Source organism: Acartia tonsa, chromosome 13 (genome assembly GCF_053477335.1).
Source record: "Acartia tonsa isolate MP-2025a chromosome 13, ASM5347733v1, whole genome shotgun sequence".
NCBI lineage: Eukaryota > Metazoa > Arthropoda > Copepoda > Calanoida > Acartiidae > Acartia > Acartia tonsa.
In genome coordinates, this window is record NC_137272.1 from 15,338,715 (window position 1) to 15,355,168 (window position 16,454).

Below are 16,454 nucleotides of genomic sequence, written 5' to 3' on the forward strand. Positions count from 1 at the left end.
AGATAAAAAAAATACAAAGTAATGAGAAGCTAGCTCAATATAATTTTTTGGTATAGGCCTCAAAAAAATAAAACAATGAATTAAATTGTTTTTACTTTAAGGTAAAAGTAAAGAGAAATGTTATTAAAAGTTTTTAAAAGACAGCTTTTGAATAATTTTTAAATAAACTTCAATCAACCCTTGACTACGATCAGGGATAGAGTGATAAACCAATGATTTAAAATATATATGTAAAATGAGACCCAGTATAGAGTAACTTTTTTTTCATCGAACAATATAATTATACTTGTAAATAAGAAAAATGGGATTATTATAACAATCTCTAATCATTTTCATGTACAAAAACTGTTTAATTGCAGCAAAAAATAAGAATATATTTAGGTTGGGTTATATTTCAGTTGTACTAAAATCGGTTGACCTACTGAAAAATTCGGTCGACCTCTAAAAAGCTTTTATGAACCGGGCTAAAATCTGGGTAGGGGGGAGGGGAGAGTCTGGAGGGGTTTGCGAGGTGAGCCTCGCGCGAAAGAATTTATATTAGGGTAGCATAAGCTACCATACTCCACTGTAGTGAAGCTATGCCTTTCACTCTTCTATATTTTCCTATATTTTGAATAAAATTTGAAAATGCCTCTATCTATTTTTTTTATTTCTCTCTCTTTTAAGACTTTTTTTATACTAAATCACCAACATATTCTAATACTTTACTTTACCTAATATTTTAAGATAAAAATTTGGCTCCATTGAAGAAAAAAAACAATAGTTTGTTTGAAATAGGAACATCTAGTGGCAGATTATTGAACTACATAATATACATTTTTCTGGATGTCAACAAACATGATGATTGGTTGAAAAACACAGATGGGGTAGCAAACAATGCTATGATATTAAAATTGAAGCAAGGGGTTAAAACTCACACATGGTGGTCAAAAAATTAATATGGGGTCATTTTTTCATGATGGGGGTAGTTTCAAGTGCTTATATCTGGAGAACCGTAAGAGATAGAGGCCTAGTTGCTTGACTGTGGTAACTCAGATTTACATAAGGAAGCCATTTATGCACATGGGGGACCAAAACATGATATGGGGTATTTTTTTCATGATGGGGGTAGTTTCAAGTGCTTATAGGGCGAATATAGGTTGGATATGATATGAGCTTATATCAAAGGTGCAAGTATATACATTATGAATAACTCAAGCAAATAAAGATATTCCATTGGATAAGGCCGTTATAGCTAAAAACCTAGCCAATTGGGCTAATTTGTGACGTCAGAGGAGTGGTTCCCTAACATATTCAAATACCAATATTCACAACAGGATGCGTGTAGAGTTTGCCTAAATACTGTTGTTATTTTGCAGTACAAATAAATGAGAAAAAGGTTTCGGGAATTAATCAGGGGTAAATATACCCTCCTTCTACCTTCATACAAAATATATAAAGTAAAATATTTAAAAGTTAAAAAAACATCAAATAATGTAAAAAATAAAAAAAAATAATCAATAAAATTTTCTTGGAGGAAGAATGATTTCAAATCCCTGTTTTTTAGTGGCCGTGTGTGTGTGTGTTGAAAATGCGTAATTAAGGGTTGTTTATATCATCATGAATTAATCAAAGATCTCTGTACAGAAAATAAACTTGAAGACGTATTATTTACCCTAGTCAATAGTCCTGACGCCCTTCTACGCAAATTATTTTTATGCTTTTTAAAAATGAAATAAAATAGTATTTAATCTAAAATAATAAACATTTAAATTATCTTTTAAGATGTGTGCCAATGTAATAGTCAATCAAACTTAAGCAAAATAGTCAAAAAAAAGTCTTGTAAAGTGCTAAAATAAACGATTTTGTCGGCAATCTCATTTATTATATGTTCAATTGAATAAGGATTTTTTTGAATTTTTAAATTTGGCATAGATATTCTAAAAGTATGTAATGGCACCTTTGATATAAGCTCATATCATATCGAACCTATATTCGCCCTTTATATCTGGAGAACCGTAAGAGATAGAGGCCTAGTTGCTTGACTGTGGTAACTCAGATTTACATAAGGAAGCCATTTATGCACATGGGGGACCAAAATATGATATGGGGTATTTTTTTCATGATGGGGGTAGTTTCAAGTGCTTATATCTGGAGAACCGTAAGAGATAGAGGCCTAGTTGCTTGACTGTGGTAACTCAGATTTACATAAGGAAGCCATCTATGTACATGGGGGACCAAAATATGATATGGGGTATTTTTTTCATGATGGGGGTAATTTCAAGTGCTTATATCTAGAGAACCGTAAGAGATAGAGGCCTAGTTGCTTGACTGTGGTAACTCAGATTTACATAAGGAAGCCATTTATGCACATGGGGGACCAAAATATGATATGGGGTATGTTTTTCATGATGGGGGTAGTTTCAAGTGCTTATATCTGGAGAACCGTAAGAGATAGAGGCCTAGTTGCTTGACTGTGGTAACTCAGATTCACATAAGGAAGCCATTTATGAACATGGGGGACCAAAATATGATATGGGGTATTTTTTTCATGATGGGGGTAATTTCAAGTGCTTATATCTGGAGAACCGTAAGAGATAGAGGCCTAGTTGCTTGACTGTGGTAACTCAGATTTACATAAGGAAGCCATTTATGTACATGGGGGACCAAAATTTGATATGGGGTATTTTTTCATGATGGGTGTAGTTTCAAGTGCTTATATCTGGAGAACGATAAGAGATAGAGGCCTAGTTGCTTGACTGTGGTAACTCAGATTTACATAAGGAAGCCATTAATGAACATAGGGTACTAAAATTTGTTGGGGGTTTCTTTTTTCATGATGGTGGGTTAAAATTGAAAATAGGGGCCATTTGTTATGGTGGAGAGGGAATTAGGTTAAGTTAGGTTAGGTAATATTGAGGAGCCCTGCAAGGTTAGGGCCCCCCGGGGGCCCTAACCTTGCAGGGCTCCTCAATATTACCTAATCTGTGCAGGAGACCCTAACTCTGCAAGGCTACTCAATATTTCCTAATCCCTTCATGAACATAGGGTACCAAAATTTGATGGGGTTGTTTTTTTTCATGATGGTGGGTAAAAATTGAATATAGGGGCCATTTGTTATAGTGGAGAGGGAATTAGGTTAAGTTAGGTTAGGTAATATTGAGGAGCCCTGCAAGGTTAGGCCCCCCCGGGGGCCCTAACCTTGCAGGGCTCCTCAATATTACCTAACCTGTGCAGGAGACCCTAACTCTGCAGGGCTACTCAATCTTAAACTAACCTAACTTAACCTAACCTAACCTAACCAATTTTAAACTAACATGAACCAACTAAACCTAATCTAACCCATTTTAATCTAACCTAACCCATCTTAACCTAACCTAACAAACTTAACCTAACCTAACCCATTTTAACCTAACCTAACCCATCTTAACCTAAGCTAACCCATTTTAACCTAACCTAACCTAACTTCACCTAACCTAACCTAATTTCAACCCCCAACCCCATCATAAAAAATTGGCCCCTTTATTCAATTTTTACCCACCATCATGGAAAAATGACCCCCATATTAATTTATGTACCCCCATGTGCATAAATGGCTTCCTTACTTTAATCTGAGTTACCACAGTCAAGCAACTAGGCCTCTATCTCTTACGGTTCTCAAGATATAAGCACTTGAAACTACCCCCATCATGAAAAAAATACCCCATATCATATTTTGGTCCCCCATGTGCATAAATGGCTTCCTTATTTAAATCTGAGTTACCACAGTCAAGCAACTAGGCCTCTATCTCTTACGGTTCACCAGATATAAGCACTCAAACCTACCCCATCATGAAAAAAATACCCCATATCAAATTTTGACACCCCATCATGAAAAAAATACCCCATATCAAATTTTGACACCCCATGTGCATAAATGGCTTCCTTGTGTAAATCTGAGTTACCACAGTCCAGCAACTAGGCCTCTATCTCTTACGGTTCTCCAGATATAAGCACTTGAAGCTACCCCATCATGAAAAAATGCCCCCATATTAATTTTTGGACCTCCATGTGTGATTTTTGTTCCCCATATTTTATATACTTACCCCATATGTAATATTTTACCCCTATAACTCATAGTTTATTACCACCAAGCTTTGTTTTATACATTGAAAATTACAGGGACCAAAATTTAAGATGGGTTACAAATCACATGATGCCGGGGGGGGGGGGGTTTATTTAGACAGATGGCGGGGGGGGGGGGTTTATTTTTTCACATGGGGTAGAATCTCACTCCTCAACTGGGATGGTGCCAATCTGTAGACATTTGTATTGTTTATAGGTTCTAGTAAATCTTTTTTTTATTTTTCTTCCCAAAAATGAGAAAATTATGTTTTAAAAATCATCTATTAGGGCAAGAAGTCTATGAGCAAAGTAAGAATATTAAAAATCTATCTCCTATATACCTAATAAAGGAAACTGAATATAAATTGCACTTTTAAATAGCCGTTTTATTGCTGCACAGTCTCTAGTACCTCGATTTTTAATTTTCATCCTATATCAAGAAAATTATTTTTTAAACAACGCTTCCTTAACCACGATTTTTTGATCAAGAATATTGGTGCTAAAAGGAAAATCTATTAATTTTTCTATAAAAAAACTTATGGGATTACAAAAATGTGAGTGGTCAATGTTATTGTATTAAGCTAAAGCTTCTACATGGGTTCTACAAGAACCATATTAGCTACCTATACCCTTTAAAAGAGATAAAGATAAAGCAACCTTATATCATTTTTGATGACTTTGCTGATTTTTTATTTTGAGGTCATGAGAATTCACATTAGATTTTGAAAAAAAAATAGCATTTGAAAGTTTGAGTTTTATCAATTTCATTATTTTTCATCCCTTATTTAAATTTGTTAAAAGACGACATTTTAACTGAATTGCGCATGCGTAGATTGTCTGCAAAAGGAAAAAGTGTACACCAAGCAACAAAAGTTGGATAATGGAAATATTCTATTCAAACATTTTTTCCTGAATACCAAATCTATTTTTTCTAGTAAAAGACATCTTCCCTTATATTTTTTAAGGTCAGAAATACTAGAGTATCAAATATTTTTAGCTGCTATTGTTTGTTGTTTAACTAATAAGTAACGAAATTTAAATATTTATCTTGATATTGTTGGGGAAAAATTACAGGAGAAATGTTTGGTTTTTGCCAATTTGTTATTGTATCGGTATATGTTAAAATTAAAAATATGAAATTGAATTTTACTTACATTATGGAGATACATTGCCCTAAACAACACCTTTAATCGTCCTACGAATCATCATTCCCAAAATTAATATAATGGAATAATTAGAGAAAAGTGTTATATACGACATGTTAAAAATGGATATTAGACTTTCTAGATATATATGCTTTTCAGATTTTGCCTAACTCTCAATTACACGTACCAACTTGCCAACTGAAATCGATAGGACTATTCTAGCATGCTCAAATTAACGATAAAGATCAGTTATATTCTATGAGGACGGACCGTCCGTATAATTAAATGAACTTTGCATGATGCATGATTCTTGATAAATTAGGTAGGTATGAATTATATATTAAGCATACAAATATTGTAAGCATTGCGCATCTCAATAATTAAGTCCTAAAAATGTACGTAAGTGTTTGTCCATTAAACAGTATCCTGTATTTAACAGTTTTGCAATAAACTTAATTACAATTTTTTGTTAAAACTTCTACATTTATATTCAACTTAATCAGTCCTGACACTCTACAAGTTTTAATGTTTTTTTGTCGCTACAGTTTCAGGCTTCGCTTTTATGGATGTTGTTATCCTTATTGTTTTTTTTTAACTATTTCTCTTGAATCCTCCAAGGTATCCTCCTCCTTTAAATATTTAAAAATTTGAATCACGAAGCTGATCGATATTTATGGTGCTTTTCACTGTAATGGAGAGCCATATATATCTGTGTAGTCAGTTTCTATCGCATCATGTCAATAAATCCATGAGCATGCCATTTTTGTCAATATGCCTTTTTACTAAGATTATGTAAAGAAAAGGGGGGGGGGGGGGGGCGAAAGTGACACTTTTTGAAACCAAAACTAAAAGTCAAAGGAACTCAACTAAAAAAAGAGTTACAGGTCTGACATTTTGCATGGCAGTTGCTTTATAGGGGTACAATATGGAACTGTGAAGAAACGGCGGCGCAACCGCCGAAAACCGCCGAGAAAAGGCAACAAAAATTACGGCGGGAAACGGCGGTTTTCGGCGGTTGCGCCGCCGTTTCTTCACAGTTCCATATTGTACCCCTATAAAGCAACTGCCATGCAAAATCTCAGACCTGTAACCCTTTTTTTAGTTGAGTTCCTTTGTTGACTCTTAGTTTTGGTTTCAAAAAGTGTCACTTTCGCCCCCCCCCCTTTATTAATTATTTTTTTTCTTAACCTAGTTTTTTGTTTCAGAATTGACAAAAATGACAATTTTTGAGTGAAATAAAGAAAAATAACAATTAATTATCATCCTACCTACCTAATTGTGATAATATTAATTTCAATATAGTTAACAGATTAATTTTAGTGCTTTAAAACCAAAAAAGAATAATGGATTACGAGTTTAAAAAGCGGACAGAACATTCTCGTGAGAGAGTGGAGGATATATTTGAATTTGAGGGTTGTAAAGTTGGTCGGGGCACCTATGGTCATGTTTACAAGGCCAAGAGGAAAGATGGTAAAGATAGAGATGAGGATAAAGTAAGTTTGCCATAGTTTTTCACTTGTCATTTATTTTATGACACATTCGCTCTACCATTTTGAATCATTTGAGACAAACTCTTTTTCAACAACAAAATTTTCTTATATTTGCACTATCACACTTTTTTTTTAAATGTCTGAATATAGAGGAAAATAAAAATGTCAAATGAAAATATAAGAGAAATTTTATGAAGAAATAGGATTTTTTTTCAATTTGAAATTTTTTGTACCTACCACTGATCAGAGTATTTCATATTATCATACAATTACATAAACTATTTTAATGTTTTAGGAATATGCCTTGAAGCAAATAGAGGGTGCCGGATTGTCTATGTCAGCCTGTAGAGAAATTGCCCTGCTTAGAGAATTAAAACATGCCAATGTGATTAATCTTCAACACGTTTTCTTGTCACATCAGGTACCAACCAATCATATAAATACACTAGTAGTGGTTGCATCCATATCATCTAGGCACTCTTAATCCGAATGAGAAAGAAGGGGGGGGGGGGGCATTATAATATAATAGTCTAAAACAATCTCAGGACATATATAAAGATTAAATTGAGAACTCAATGGGTTCAGTATATAGCTAGCCTAACGGTCCCCAAAAAAACCTTAGTAATTTAAATACCTACCTAATTGTTAGTTATCTTACAGTAATAAGTCTGTTTTGTCGGAAGTTTAAGATTCAAATAACAGAAATAATTGAGTTTTCCTTTTTAAGGAAGCATAGGCCTCGGGATTGTTTTAAAGAAAAATTTTAAAGATAAATATATTTTTCTATTTAAAGGCGACTTTTATTAAGATTTAATATTACCTTTAAGTTAATAAATATTCTAAACATTTCAATATTGATTTCAGGACAGAAAAGTATGGTTATTATTCGACTATGCTGAACACGATTTATGGCACATTATAAAATATCACAGAGCGGCCAAGGCCAACAAGAAACAGTTCAACGTGGTCAAGGGGATGGTGAAAAGTCTGCTATATCAGGTCTTTATACAAATCAGAAGATTTTTCATAAAAATTAAATCAAAGTTACCTAATATCAGAAAAAACAGTGATTATTGAATATATCTTTAATAAAAGTACTTATTAATAGTAAGTTTTGGATCATGGAAAGAAAACTAAGTAGCGGGCTTCGTCGTATTTTCACAGTAACCTTTGATGGGTTAGTTAAGTTTAGTTTAGGTTATGTAAATGTTAATGATTGCCACGCAGGGTTAGGAAATTCTCCTCGCAGAGTTAGAGCCCCCCGCATGGGCTAGAGATTGGAGAAAAGCTATCGTGAAAATACGACAAAACCCGCTGCTTCGTTTTCTTTCCATGATCCAATTTTTTTTTAATTTTAATTTTTTTTGTTTTAAATCTTCTTTAAAACTTGGATCACAATCTTTATTTCGCAGATTTAAATAAAATTTTTTGGAAGACTTTATCTTTTATACCTACCTACATATCCTTCTTATTTGTATAAATTATAATTGAATAGATTTTGGATGGAATACATTATCTCCACTCTAATTGGGTGCTACACAGGCAGGGCGTTGTGTTAATTAATATTTCACTAGCGGCTACACCCCTAGATGCCTCTAACGTTAATTGAGAGGGGGGGGGGGGGATGATTTAATTCAAAAACACAATTTTATTTTATATTCAAACAGGAAAGTTAAAAACTTTTTTTAAGGGGGTTACCTTTTTCTAGGGGCGATTTATCTTTGGTGGGTGGTGGAACCCTCTCTCAAAATAGCTATAAATCTTCCCAGGACCTTTGAGATGATACCCTGTAAAGGAGAATTACATCGGTTCAGCAATTAGCTAGATCCTTCGTTACAGACAGACAGAGAAACTGACGCAGACAAAGATCCTGTTACTTTATTATAAATCTACATCTCCTGCCAGATAAATTAAGTAAATTGTATATTAACCAATGAAATTGTGCACAGAGACCTGAAACCCGCCAACATCCTAGTGATGGGCGAGGGCAAGGAGCGCGGGATGGTAAAAATCGCCGACATGGGGTTCGCCCGTCTATTCAACTCACCACTGAAACCGCTGGCGGACCTGGATCCTGTCGTGGTGACTTTCTGGTACCGAGCACCCGAGCTGCTGTTGGGAGCTAGGCATTATACCAAAGCTATTGATATTTGGGCTATTGGATGTATTTTCGCGGAGTTGTTGACGAGTGAACCAATTTTCCATTGTAGGTAACGTATTTTATTGATACTGTGTTTCTTAATGCAATTTCTATCAGTAAGTAATTCCAACTAAATTCCAACTAAAAAACTATCAATTTCACACACTTAAGGGGGACTTCTAATAAAAATTTTTATAATAGTTATTATTAACAGGTTTTTGCTGATATAAAAAAAGTACAATTACAAGATTAAAACCAGTTTTTTAGCTCCGAGATTCTAGGTCTAACAAAACTGGTTTTAATCTTATGAATGGACATTTTTCAGAATGGCTGAGAACCAGTAGTAAAATAAAGTAAACTTCTTATCATATTCGAGTAACATACCTATTTAGTTATGCTACTCAAGATTTTGAATTTGAATTTTATTTCATTGATATTTTTCTAGGCAAGAAGATATAAAAACCAGTAATCCCTACCATCATGACCAACTTGACAGAATATTTAGTGTCATGGGCTTTCCACAGGAATATAGTCAACACAAATATACCTAATGAATATCAGGGAGTGAGGGAACATAGTCCCCAAAGTTTTACAATAACTGTTTCTTTGTCGTTGGTTTAACAACTTTGGGGACTTGTATCGATTTTTAATTGGTTTAATTATAACTTTGAGTGTCCAAACGTTTCAACCACTAATTCAACTCTACAGAAGGGGTAATTTTGTGTGCTATTTTTTAGGGTTGTACATCAATTTAACGGCCATTGTCTTATCCCTTTAGATCCTTGGCCAACATGTGTTGACATAAATATGACTGTAGGACAAAGATTGGGAGGACATGAGGAAAATGCCTGAACATCCAACACTGCTCAAAGACTTCAAGAGGACAAGCTATCAGACCAGCTCGCTGGCAAAATACATGGAAAGGCATAGGTAAGCATTTGTGCTAGTTGTTTGGCGGATTATGGGTTCGAATCTCGGCATAAACCGACTAAAGATATTGAAAATGTGACTATTATTTTTTTGCCAGTCTTCAACAAAGAACTTAGGAATCTCCTAAAATAGTTAGGATTAATTATCAATTTTTATCTTTACTTTTGTGAAACTATAAAGTTACTAGCGGATGCGTCCCTAGCATCTAGGTGCTCTATATTCAAATTGAACCAGAAAAATAGCCTTTAAACATCACGGGACCTATAAGAAGCTTCACTGTAAAGAAGAACCATGTCATTTCAGCGGTTAGAAAGATCTTTCGCTACAGACAAAAAAAGCTTACTACTTTATATAATATGATTTGATATACCTATGGCGCCGCATTTTTGATAATAAAAACAATCTTTTCATGATTTAGGATCAAGCCCGAATCTAAAAGTTTCCAGCTGCTATCCAAGCTGTTAATTATGGATCCTGTGAAGAGAATAACCAGCGAGGCTGCCATGAATGATGAATACTTTAAGGTGAGGACTTCAAAAAGTTTAAGTACGGGGAATGCCTTGGCCCCTAACAGGCAAAAATCATTACCATGCAGTGAGGATCTCTAGACAAAGATCGTGCAATCAAAGGATTGGTTGTCTGTTGAATGTTACTTATCCAAAAATCCACCATTTGGCGTAAGAGTTTTGCGTCCCTTAAAGGGATGATGCCCTTGAGTTCTCTAGCTGATCACTTGAAAAATTTGGATACTCAACTAAATGAACATAGCAATTAAAATACAATAAAAGTCCGAAAGATTGGAATCTATTTTAAGACTTTGGGGACTGTGTGTATTGAAAACCCAATCTCACCTCCCTCCTTCCCTCCCTAAACTCGTTCACACTTAAATCTCTGATTTATCATACTAGGAGGAACCGCTGCCAACGTCCGACGTTTTCGGAAGCTACCCCATCCCCTACCCCAAGCGAGAATTTCTATCGGATGAGGACGGTAACGATGATAAGCAGGTATATTTAGCACTGGCTAGCCAGTGCAAAAATACTTCAACGGATTTTTATTATTTTTGCTCTTTTAGAATGATACATTTAACACTAATTTGAAATTTTATAGCTCTTCCTGCCTTTTCTATGATTCTATAAACGTTTTAACTGTGGTCTTAAAATTTTTTTTTTCGTTGAATGTGTTTTATTCTCTTCTTTTGAAACTTACTGAATCATCTGTAGCGTAGCAGTAATCCTTAAAAGACAATAAAAAAATAATTGTTTAAAAAGCCTGCCTAACTGCCTATTTAGTATTTATAAGCCAGAGCGAATCCTACTTTTGGAATATCGTTCTCTCTGTCTTATACACACAAAATAATATAATTTCATATTATCTCATATGTATACTTATCTCCTTTACTTACATGCGAAACAGGATGCCAAGAACAGGAACGACCGGAACAACCAGCAACAAAACAGAAATTCTGGCAACGACATGGACCAGCCCCCTTCCAAACGTGTCAGGTAATAGGCAGAGATCAAGGCTGGCGAATTGTCCAGTAGTGTTCCCGTGTACAGGAATAAGATACACCCATAGAATAGTTATTTCAAGCACCGTATTATAAACAGCTTTCCGCGGATATTATAAAAATTATAATCATAAGATTATAACCAGTTTAAATCTTATGATTGTACAATGTACATTTTATATTTTTAGAAAACTGGATATAATACGTTATACGATGGTAAACATTTTTTTCAGTATGGCTAAGAACCGGTTGTAATCCACCGGATATTTATCGGTTTCGAAGCGATATGGGAAAAGATATTGTTTTATTGAAAATAATCCTAGTGGTTAGCTAGAAGATCTTAAGCGGCAAATTTAGACAAATGGCACCTCCCCTCTCCCTTCCCCCTATATTTTTTTGAGGTGGGAGGGGCCTTCACACCTATAGGTTGTGGAGGCCATCCCATCCACTGTAATTTTCGTTTTAGAAATAAATTTTTTTGGGGGGTGGTTTTTCCGCCCAATAGCCTAAAACCTTCCTTGGATTTAGTGATGAAAATCCGTATCCGGAATCCGCCCAATTTTTGGCCAATTTTGGAATCCGAATCCGGAATCCGTTTTTTATAGCGGATTCCGGATTCTAAATTGGTAGGCTAAAATTACCGTCTTGAGTTTATTCTTGCAACTCCCTCTTGGGAAAGATAACCCCCCCCCCCCCCCCCCCAACACACCACCCCCATTTCTTCCCACATAATCTATCGGACATGCATAGTCATACAGACAAGTAAAATAAATACGCATGTTTGTAATACCTATTGTCCTTTTTTTGTGTGACTTAGTTTGAAATTGCCATTATTTTAGGCTGGCGGGTAATAACGGCGGCGGTAACAATGGCGGGAATAATAGCAGTGGCGGGGTACCGGTGTCGTACCACCACCAGGTGCGCGTGAGTATTTTTACGGTGTTCATACCATGGAGACATAACAAAATAGTTCTGCAAATTAGCAAACTTTATTCAAACATTATTAAATACATTAATATCAATAACCATAGATCTAAAGGGATACGACAATGGCAGATAAATTTATCTACATCTCGTTTAAATACTCCACTTAATAAGCCAACCTACAAAATTCCCTAAAGTCCCCCAAGTTGTCACGCCAACGAATTTGAAAATGTTATTGTAAAACTTTGAGGACTAGTGTAATAGCCCATTGACCCCCCCCCCCTCTCTCTCTATCTGGGTAATACCTCTTTCTATGAAGCTGCATAGGATCTTTACCTTTTTGTGGTTCTTTTAGATATTGATTAAGGAATTTATTAGAGATGGCAATCCGTAAAATTTTTGGACCGGATTCGGATTCTTACAAGAATCCGTCCCAAAAATGGCTGATTCCCGCGGATTCCGGATTCTGATTCCGAATTCTAGCAATATTTTAAAAGGCTTTTTTTAAAAATTAAAAATTTTAAGTGCTACATATGTCTTAAAAATTAATGTTCTTGGTGTTCTCTATTATTCACTTCCGAGAATCGAACCACATTTTTAAAGATTTTATATATAATGATTGTACTGGCAACCAAATACAGAGGGTACAGGTGGGCCAGTATTGTGGTCAAAAATAGTCCAAGGTGGGTGATAGCAAATTCGGACAGCACCCATTTTATGATATCTTCTGCAACATTTACTCGTTTCATGGTGAAAAGGTAAAAAGATTTACCTAAAAAAGATAAATCTAATTAATAAAGATTAAATAACTATTTAGCCTTATTTACAACAACATAACTATACTTATTTAAAGAACATTATGATTGAATTATAAGTTACAATTGACTAGATAATTTAAAGTAAACTATTACAAAAATTTAAGTTAAAATAGACCAAGCTACATTCACGAAGTTCAATAGTTCAAATTTGGTTGATATTAAATCTTACTTCAGATATCAGGGTTTGTAAGCTTTCTTCTAATTGCATAACTAGGCTCGTAGAGGGATGACCAGCATCAGAAGGACAAAGAGAGGGGAGCTTCATGCAGACAAGTGGATGACTAAGACTGTCAAAGAATTAAAATGTCTGCAGTCAGGGGTCTCTCAACGGATCATCAGAAAATCTTCAGCCTGGTAAAATGTTGATTTAAGAATCAGGTTCATAGGATGATGGTGATTTAAAAGAAAAGCTTTTAGAACAATTGGAAGCAATAAATGTACCTAATCTATCTCTTGACTTTAAAAAGAATCCTAGGTAATAATTAAAAGTATTACCTTGAGTTATCACAATATAACAAATATAGAGTAGCATTTGGTCTGGAAAATTATCACTTATAACATGGATAAGAAAATAAAAATATTTAAAAATAAAATTTAAAAAACTTTTAAAAAAACTTTAAAAAAACTAAAAGATTTCATTAAATTTAATTTGCTTAATTGAAAGAAGCAAAAAGATTAAATTTAAACTTGAAACTAAATTCAATAGAATTATTTTAATTTAAATTAAGAGAAGAACTGAATTATTTTAACAATATTTCACAATTAGAACCTTTCAGCTCTAAGAACTAATTGATACTAAATTATAATAAGAAATTGAATGAATTACAATTAGTAAACAATGTACTGTCATTACACATGTATGACTAGCACATGGAAATGATTTGGTGCGGCAAAAGTATAAAATGTTATGTGGCATTTAGTCCCATCTGGGATAAGGAATGGACTTAATTTCCCAGACATTTTTTCCGCGGAAATTTTGGGGAAATTTTGTCCGAAAATGAAAATGTTTTGATAAAATTTCTGAAAAGAATGGACAAATTTTAAGTACAAAAAGTCCCTTTTTAGGGAAAAAAGATACAAAACAATTTTTGAAATTTTAGAGAATTAAATAATACAATGGAGAGCATGAATTATACTAATTTTCTCAGGATCTAATATCCAATAGAGTCAAATGAGTAAACAGTGCAGCAAGATAACACATTCTGCTTAAATGGTCATAAAAAAGGGGATTGATACTTTCAGCGTCATTACGACTACAACAATGATGATAATCTTTGCCTTTAAAAAGGGGGAGTTAAAAGAAAAAACTCAAGACGCTAATTTTAGCCTACCAATTCAGAATCCGAATCCGCTAGGTATTAAAAAACGGATCAGGATTCGGATTCCAAAATTGGCCAAATTTGGGCGGATTCGGATACGGATTGCCAACCCTAGAATTTGTACTTTATTACCCCTGCAATCTTGCTTTTTTTACTTAAGAAATATACAAAATCAATATTGATAGGTATTGTCAAAATAAATTTGCTAAATTGTAAAACAAACATTTTGTCGACATGGTTGGACGCCTTTTTATTATGTACTGTATCAATCAAAACTAACTTTAAGTCAAGAAAAGTGTAAAAATATATGTTGTTCTTTAAATTTTTATTTTCTTATGCGTTATTCCTTTGAATTTTATATATTTTTTTCGCTCCAGCACATCTGCAACTGCACATAAAAAACAGCACAAGCGGCCAATTTCCCTTTTTTTTAGGAAACAGTAAACTCCTCCTCTTATATATTTGCTATTATTTAAAACTAAAATTAGGTAGATATTTAAAAATATGGGATATTTATTCGTGTATTGTCCGTAAAGTTCTTTGTAACTGTTTATTGAGTTTATTCAAATGCGCTTGTTAAGTCAAACTGTTTTCAATTATGAACAAATTTATATTTATTAAGAACAGTTGTGGGTAACCGTGTAGTCAAATGCGCGTATTAAAAAAACTGTTCTTAACTAAAACCAAATGTATACCTATATATGAAATGAAAATAATTAAGAACAGTTGTTAAATCTTCCAGTCAAATGCGATTATTAAGAACAGTTGTGTTTTGTGTTATCGTTTATGAAATGGTCATTAAAAACAGTTTGATATAGGTAATAAGCGCATTTGACTAAACGGTTACGCACAGCTCTACGAAAAATACGCGAAAAAATTACACCCTTTGTTGTTGTAATCAGGTTCAACAACCGCACCACCAACAGCACCAACAGCAACAGCACATGGTCTACAACAACCAACAAAACAATTCTAATAATTATAATCAACAGCGATATAACTAGCTGATAAATGATGGGCAATTTAGGTTGCTAGCATAGATATCACTTATTGTATTGGAGGGGATGGGATAAAGAGGCTGATCTTTATTTTAGCCAGCTACAAGTTTCACTTTATAGTAAATGATAATCTGGTGTAAGATCCAAGTAATAAATAAAAAACTATTACATTTACATAAAAATTAAACCCTGTAATGTTGAAACATAAACTTTTTACTGATGTGATTTTTATGCATTTTCATACAGTTGTTATAGTATCTTAACAAGGATACCAACATCCATTAAAAAGCGAGCCACAGAATATCTGATGTTATTTATTACTACTAGTTAGAAGTCTAAACCATTTTTTTTATTATCTTATATGAAAATCATTTCATATGCAGGCTGCTTTTACCATTTTCTTAATGTTATTTAAAGACAATGTTTTTCTTAAATATAAGGAAACTACTTTCGAAAAGAAAACTTTTTTGCAAAATCTCCTATCCTCTCACTCCTATGCTTCCTGTTTACGCAAAATTGCCAGAACTCCCTCCCTCTCTTATTATAGGGCTTCATGCTTTCAATATCATTCCTTATTGACACAGAAATCCTCCTACAAAAATCGAAAAGTTTTCCCACGGTCACAAGATATCATTTAAAGAATAAAGAATTTGAAGTATGTAAAAGTAAATAATAAAATTAAACACCTATATGTAAAATATATTATTTTTTTTAACCGATCATAACATCGGAATCTATTTAACCCTATAAAGAATTTGACATATAAAACACAATTCTGAATATTTCAGATGATAAAAACAAGAGAAAAAAATGTCAATTTTAAAAATGTCCAGTTAAGAGTATCTCATCCCTGAAGAAAAGTGGAGAAATATTGAAAAATGAGGATTAAAATCAAGAATTTGAGTAATCCAACCTCGGTTCAGTTTCCGATTGTTATTGTAAAGGTTCTTAAATTATTAAAAGCAAAGCTTTTCTATAATTAGGATCTGTTTGCCTGTATATTGGTAACAGATATCTTTATCGTTACTTTATTCATGATGATTCCTGTAACAGTTATTGTATATGACTCTTTAGAACTACACCAGAAAGTCGATTAG

At 33.7% G+C, this 16,454-nt stretch overlaps 2 protein-coding genes and 1 long non-coding RNA gene across 8 annotated transcripts in view; 2 read left to right on the plus strand and 1 right to left on the minus strand.

Annotated features, from left to right (window-relative positions):
* Window positions 1–16,454, plus strand: part of LOC145304636 (uncharacterized) — a 71,709-nt gene that overhangs the window by 35,575 nt on the left and 19,680 nt on the right. For all 6 annotated transcript variants that reach the window (XR_013874148.1, XR_013874146.1, XR_013874147.1 and 3 more), the window contains exon 2: window positions 16,144–16,301. Coding sequence is in view for 3 of the 6 variants with exons in the window: in XM_080146565.1 (XP_080002691.1) it covers window positions 16,236–16,301 (66 nt within the window). In the remaining 3 variants the exon portion in view is untranslated. The remainder of the gene's footprint in view (window positions 1–16,143; window positions 16,302–16,454) is intronic.
* Window positions 6,438–16,146, plus strand: Cdk8 (cyclin-dependent kinase 8). The gene is made up of 12 exons (XM_080146575.1): window positions 6,438–6,721; window positions 7,014–7,139; window positions 7,583–7,717; window positions 8,214–8,260; window positions 8,668–8,928; window positions 9,304–9,389; window positions 9,683–9,788; window positions 10,207–10,312; window positions 10,697–10,795; window positions 11,196–11,293; window positions 12,138–12,222; window positions 15,262–16,146. Exons 1-12 carry the CDS (start codon window positions 6,572–6,574, stop codon window positions 15,361–15,363), a joined length of 1,401 nt encoding a protein of 466 aa, XP_080002701.1. The 5' UTR covers window positions 6,438–6,571; the 3' UTR covers window positions 15,364–16,146.
* On the minus strand, window positions 12,832–13,614 carry LOC145304644 (uncharacterized). The gene is made up of 3 exons (XR_013874154.1): window positions 13,536–13,614; window positions 13,210–13,391; window positions 12,832–12,994 (listed from the first exon to the last, which is right to left on the minus strand). It is a non-coding gene; the product is annotated as an uncharacterized LOC145304644 (long non-coding RNA).

What these genes read in the sequence shown, in the direction of transcription:
- Cdk8 (XM_080146575.1), top strand. Translation starts at nt 6,572, where the DNA reads ATGGATTACGAGTTTAAAAAGCGGACAGAACATTCTCGTGAGAGAGTG. An exon ending in AAGATAGAGATGAGGATAAA is followed by an intron (nt 6,722 to 7,013) that starts GTAAGTTTGCCA and finishes TTAATGTTTTAG; the next exon opens with GAATATGCCTTGAAGCAAAT. An exon ending in GAACCAATTTTCCATTGTAG is followed by an intron (nt 8,929 to 9,303) that starts GTAACGTATTTT and finishes ATATTTTTCTAG; the next exon opens with GCAAGAAGATATAAAAACCA.